Source organism: Amblyraja radiata, chromosome 30 (genome assembly GCF_010909765.2).
Source record: "Amblyraja radiata isolate CabotCenter1 chromosome 30, sAmbRad1.1.pri, whole genome shotgun sequence".
In the NCBI taxonomy this organism is placed as follows: Eukaryota; Metazoa; Chordata; class Chondrichthyes; order Rajiformes; family Rajidae; genus Amblyraja; species Amblyraja radiata.
The window spans coordinates 2769412-2776015 of record NC_045985.1 but is presented as its reverse complement, the minus strand read 5'-3'; the positions used below and the strand labels follow the sequence as shown (position 1 = coordinate 2776015).

The 6604-nt window shown below is 47.1% G+C and overlaps 1 protein-coding gene across 1 annotated transcript; it reads left to right on the top strand.

The window, feature by feature from the left end:
• Positions 1 to 392: 392 nt before the first annotated feature.
• LOC116990093 (E3 ubiquitin-protein ligase TRIM39-like) lies at positions 393 to 6271 on the top strand (the record flags this gene model as incomplete). Its single annotated transcript, XM_033047627.1, has 4 exons — positions 393 to 420; positions 1014 to 1036; positions 1135 to 1253; positions 5823 to 6271. Coding segments are annotated over exons 1-4 (603 nt in total), but the record flags the coding sequence as incomplete, so codon positions are not given.
• Positions 6272 to 6604: the final 333 nt, after the last annotated feature.

Sequence of the window (6604 nt, the reverse complement as noted above, 5' to 3'; positions counted from 1 at the left end):
GCGGATTAAATACAAGTAAATTGAATTAATGTAGATACGTACAGAGCCCAGCATGGACATGTTGGGCCGAAGGGCATATTTCTGTACTCCAGAATTCGACATTGATTAGCCAAATGTCACCTTCCATGTCATGAGGAAACACAGCAGAGTGACATAATATATTGATTCTCATCTTTCATCTGACAGGAAGAGTCACACAACCTTCAGTCACAGGTCACATCCCAGTTTGCTGAATTGCACCAGATTCTCACTGTGAAAGAGCAGCGCTTACTCGGAGATATCCGGGAAGAAGAGGCGAAGATTGTAAAAACAATGGAGAAAAATCTTCAAGAGATTCAAGAGGATTTAAATTCCATTCAGGAGGAACTCTCAAAGTTACAGGAACAGATAGACCACAAGGACGGCGTGATGTTTCTGAAGGTGAGGGTTACACTACAGTTTGGTGAAGTGACAGTGCACAGTCACAAAGTGGTGGGTTAAATTTCGGAAATAAATGCATCATTTACCAGTAATTCAGAACGGTGTCAAAGTTCCATCTGTTCCATCTACTCACATATTTGACAATAATGCCTCAAATGCCGTCCGCCGGGTTCCACGTTCTCTTTCCTGCAGCACTTGTGGAATTTATTAAAGGCCATCATACATTTCAGCTTTGATTTTTGGTGTCCCAACAGGTAGTGATAATATTTCCAACCCCCACCCATTCAAATCCGCTGCTGATCCTAAAATATTCCATCCTATAATCTCTGACATCTCCAGATAACACCCCACGACCTGCCCGGTCTTACTCATAAGTTGCATACTCGCAGTTATTTTCATCAACATTCCTAATGCTTTCCCCCATGTTCGATGTCTCTAGGACAATATCCACTTTCTGTCTGTGTGACAGCGGCAAAGAGTTGGGAAATGGGAATTATCAGAGGGTTTTTCTGTAGCAATTTGGTGAAATACCCACCGTCGGGATCATGACGATCCATCTCAGTCTATTGAGATTTGTGTTTTATTTATTTCAGGAGGAAGCTGGTCGCAAGAGCAGGTGGGACATGTTTTTGACTGAAAGAATGTTTGTTTTTATAGCACAGCTCAAAAAAACAGCTCATGCTCAGTTACTAACCAGCTGTTAAATATTTGCAGGGTTAATGATGAAACCAAAACAATGTTGGTGGTAGATGGCGCGTTGCCCATTGAAAAGTTTGATCGCACCTTTTTCTACAACATGGCATTGAGAGAAACATCTGATATCATCAACCGAGGTAAACCTAATATATTTTCCATTGTTCTTTTTAAGACATCTTTCTGCAATACTTATATGTGATTAATGTTAAAGACTAACTCGCTAGAATTTAGAAGCTTGAGGGGGGATCTTATAGAAACATAAAATTCTTAAGGGGTTGGACAGGCTAGATGCAGGAAGATTGTTCCCGATGTTGGGGAAGTCCAGAACAAGGGGTCATAGTTTAAGGATAATGGGGGAATCTTTTAGGACCGAGATGAGGAAAACATTTTTCACACAGAGAGTGGTGAATCTCTGGAATTCTATGCCACAGAAGGTAGTTGAGGCCAGTTCATTGGCTATATTTAAGAGGGAGTTCGATGTGGCCCTTGTGGCTAAAGGGATCAGGGGGTATGGAGAGAAGGCAGGTACAAGATACTGAGTTGGATGATCAGCCATGATCATATTGAATGGCAGTGCAGGCTCGAAGGGCCGAATGGCCTACTCCTGCACCTATTTTCTATGTTTTTAATGGACTCCGGGGGAAGCACCACAGAGACAGAGCGAAGTTTGTTTGCACTTGAACAAATCCTTGTTCCTGGGTGGGAGGCTAAAATGCTGGAGAAACTCAGCCGGTGAGGATGAAGAAGGGTCTCAACCCGAAACGTCGCCTATTTCCTTCGCTCCATAGATGCTGCCTCACCCGCTGAGTTTCTCCAGCATTTTTGTCTACCTTCGATTTTCAGCATCTGCAGTTCCTTCTTAAACACTTGTTCCTGGGTGAATGAGTTTGCTGTGCTGGGTGAAATTGCGTAGACTAGGCCTGTGTACTCGAGAGTTCAGGTGTATTAGAGGAGATCTCAGTGAAACACAAAGTCCTTACAGGGCTCCATGGGCTGGATGCAGGGAGGTTGTTTCCCCTGCACTGGTGGCTGTGGATAATCAGTCATTCAGTGCTCTTGGAGCCAGAGAGCCATGGTTGTACATTATACAGTCAGGCCCTTCGGCCCATCACATGCTTGTCCACCTTTTTTCCCAGCCGCACATAAAAACATAGAAATTAGGTGCAGGAGTAGGCCATTCGGCCCTTCGAGCCTGCACCGCCATTCAATATGATCATGGCTGATCATCCAACTCAGTATCCTGTACCTGCCTTCTCCCCATACCCTCTGATCCCCTTAGCTACAAGGGCCACATCTAACTCCCTCTTAAATATAGCCAATGAACTGGCCTCGACTACCCTCTGTGGCACAAATCCCATTTGCCCACATTAGAACCGTATTATTCCACACGTCGTTTGCTAATGCCTCTTAGATGTAATGATTCCATTCCACTCCTATTCAGTGTGATCACGGCAACTCCGCCCCATATCACCACATCATCAAGGAGCATTCGTAATAAGGTGGATGAGTTGAATGTGCAGATAGCTATTAATGACTATGATATAGTTGGGATCACGGAGACATGGCTCCAGGGTGACCAAGGCTGGGAGCTGAACATCCAGGGATATTCAATATTCAGGAGGGATAGAGAGAAAGGAAAAGGAGGTGGGGTAGCGTTGCTGATTAGAGAGGAGATTAACGCAATGGAAAGGAAGGACATTAGTTTGCAGGATGTGGAATCGGTATGGGTAGAGCTGCGAAACACTAAGGGGCAGAAAACGCTGGTGGGTGTTGTGTACAGGCCACCTAACAGTAGTAGTGCAGTTGGAGATGGTATCAAACAGGAAATTAGAAATGCGTGCGACAAAGGCAAAACCGTTATAATGGGTGACTTCAATCTACATATAGATTGGGTGAATCAAACTGGCAGGGGTGCTGAGGAAGAGGATTTTTTGGAATGTATGCGGGATAGTTATCTAAATCAACATGTAGAGGAACCAACGAGAGAGCAGGCTATTTTAGACTGGGTATTGAGTAATGAGGAAGGGTTAGTTAGCAGTCTTGTTGTACGTGCCCCCTTGGGCAAGAGTGACCATAATATGGTTGAGTTCTTCATTAGGATGGAGAGTGACATTGTTAATTCAGAAACAATGGTTCTGAACTTAAAGAAAGGTAACTTTGAGGGTATGAGACGTGAATTGGCCAAGATTGACTGGCAATTAATTCTAAAAGGGTTGACGGTGGATATGCAATGGAAGACATTTAAAGACTGCATGGATGAACTACAAAAATTGTTCATCCCAGTTTGGCAAAAGAATAAATCAGGGAAGGTAGTGCATCCGTGGATAACAAGGGAAATCAGGGATAGTATCAAAGCGAAGGATGATGCGTACAAATTAGCCAGAAAAAGCAGCATACCGGAGGACTGGGAGAAATTCAGAGACCAGCAGAGGAGGACAAAGGGCTTAATTAGGAAAGGAAAAATAGATTATGAAAGAAAACTGGCAGGGAGCATAAAAACTGTTTTTATGGATATGTGAAAAGAAAGAGATTAGTTAAAACAAATGTAGGTCCCTTGCAGTCAAAAACGGGTGAGTTGATCATGGGGAACAAGGATATGGCGGACCAATTGAATAACTACTTTGGTTCCGTCTTCACTAAGGAAGACATAAATAATCTGCCGGAAATAGCAGGGGACCGCGGGTCAAAGGAGTTGGAGGAATTGAGTGAAATCCAGGTTAGCCGGGAAGTGGTGTTGGGTAAATTGAATGGATTAAAGGCCGATAAATCCCCAGGGCCAGATAGGCTGCATCCCAGAGTACTTAAGGAAGTAGCTCCAGAAATAGTGGATGCATTAGTAATAATCTTTCAAAACTCTTTAGATTCTGGAGTAGTTCCTGAGGATTGGCGGGTAGCAAACGTAACCCCACTTTTTAAGAAGGGAGGGAGAGAGAAAACGGGGAATTACAGACCAATTAGTCTAACATCGGTAGTGGGGAAACTGCTAGAGTCAGTTATTAAAGATGGGATAGCAGCACATTTGGAAAGTGGTGAAATCATTGGACAAAGTCAGCATGGATTTACAAAAGGTAAATCATGTCTGACGAATCTTATAGAATTTTTCGAGGATGTAACTAGTAGCGTGGATAGGGGAGAACCAGTGGATGTGGTGTATCTGGACTTCCAGAAGGCTTTCGACAAGGTCCCACATAAGAGATTAGTTTACAAACTTAAAGCACACGGCATTGGGGGTTCAGTATTGATGTGGATAGAGAACTGGCTGGCAAACAGGAAGCAAAGAGTAGGAGTAAACGGGTCCTTTTCACAATGGCAGGCAGTGACTAGTGGGGCACCGCAAGGCTCAGTGCTGGGACCCCAGCTATTTACAATATATATTAATGATCTGGATGAGGGAATTGAAGGCAATATCTCCAAGTTTGCGGATGACACTAAGCTGGGGGGCAGTGTTAGCTGTGAGGAGGATGCTAGGAGACTGCAAGGTGACTTGGATAGGCTGGGTGAGTGGGCAAATGTTTGGCAGATGCAGTATAATGTGGATAAATGTGAGGTTATCCATTTTGGTGGCAAAAACAGGAAAGCAGACTATTATCTAAATGGTGGCCGACTAGGAAAAGGGGAGATGCAGCGAGACCTGGGTGTCATGGTACACCAGTCATTGAAAGTGGGCATGCAGGTGCAGCAGGCAGTGAAGAAAGCGAATGGTATGTTAGCTTTCATAGCAAAAGGATTTGAGTATAGGAGCAGGGAGGTTCTACTGCAGTTGTACAGGGTCTCGGTGAGACCACACCTGGAGTATTGCGTACAGTTTTGGTCTCCAAATCTGAGGAAGGACATTGTTGCCATAGAGGGAGTGCAGAGAAGGTTCACCAGACTGATTCCTGGGATGTCAGGACTGTCTTATGAAGAAAGACTGGATAGACTTGGTTTATACTCTCTAGAATTTAGGAGATTGAGAGGGGATCTTATAGAAACTTACAAAATTCTTAAGGGGTTGGACAGGCTAGATGCAGGAAGATTGCTCCCGATGTTGGGGAAGTCCAGGACAAGGGGTCACAGCTTAAGGATAAGGGGGAAATCCTTTAAAACCGAGATGAGAAGAACTTTTTTCACACAGAGAGTGGTGAATCTCTGGAACTCCCTGCCACAGAGGGTCGTCGAGGCCAGTTCATTGGCTATATTTAAGAGGGAGTTAGATGTGGGCCTTGTGGCTAAGGGGATCAGAGGGTATGGAGAGAAGGCAGGTACGGGATACTGAGTTGGATGATCAGCCATGATCATATTGAATGGCGGTGCAGGCTCGAAGGGGCGAATGGCCTCTACTCCTGCACCTAATTTCTATGTTTCTATGTTCTAACCACCTCTAATCACCACTCGCTTCCGTCTCCTCATCTTCCAATCTGTTCCGTCCTCGTCGTCTACTGGCAAGATATTTGAATACCCGCCATATTTCTCCATCCCCACTCGCAATCTCTCGTTCATCCTCACTTTCTGCATTCGTTTTCCCCGTCCGCACACACCACCCCCTCCCGTTCCCGATAACCCGTGGAATTCCCCCTCTCCTGCCCGGTTAACAAGCTCCCGGAAACATGTCCATCCGATGTTGTTGTGGGTGAAACCCCGGGCAAGGTTTCAGTTGTCCGCCCGCCTGTGCCCGAGTCTCCCCCCGACTCCCCGGGGACTCTCTGATTCTCTGCTTCTCCCCCCAGTCTCCGTCACCCTGGATGTGGAAACAGCGCATGCGCGGCTCGAGGTGTCTGAGGATCGGAAGAGGGTGAGACGGACCGAGACCGAGAGGAGTCTCCCTGACACCGGGAAGAGGTTTACAGTGTATGCGTGTGTGCTGGGATCGGAGGGATTCACATCGGGGAGACATTACTGGGAGGTGGAGGTGGCGGGGAGTCGGGTCTGGAGTCTGGGAGTCGCCGCAGAGTCTGTGGAGAGGAAGGGAAATGACGACCTGACCCCGGAGACTGGAGTCTGGAACATCAGGCGGCTGGGTAACGTGTTTGTTGCACTCACCTCCCCTCTATCCCGTCTCCCCGCCCGTCCCATCCCCGGAAGGGTGGGAGTTTATCTCAGTTACGAGTCCGGGACAGTTTCATTTTACGACGCGGACACCAAGTCCCATCTCCACACCTTCACTGGGAATAAATTCACGGAGAAACTTTATCCTTTCTTTGGGCCTTGGGATGAAGACCAGTGGCTGAGAATCTGCTCCGGGTCTGCTCCGGGTGTGTAAAAGGGTCGGGTCCCGGGACCGGCGTCAGGAGCGGGGCCCTCGCCCTCTCCCGCCCCCCCCCCCCCTCCCCCCCCAATCCAGGACGCTCGCCCCTCTCCTCCCCCCCCCCCCCCCCCCCTCCGACGCAGGGCGGCGATGGCCTGGCCCGGGAGGACAAAAAGGGAAATTTACTCGTGGAGCTGTTGGATCCCTGAGGGGAAAAACGCCAGTCAAGTAAAGACGGGAGGGGTCGGGGAAAGTGGGGGCTCT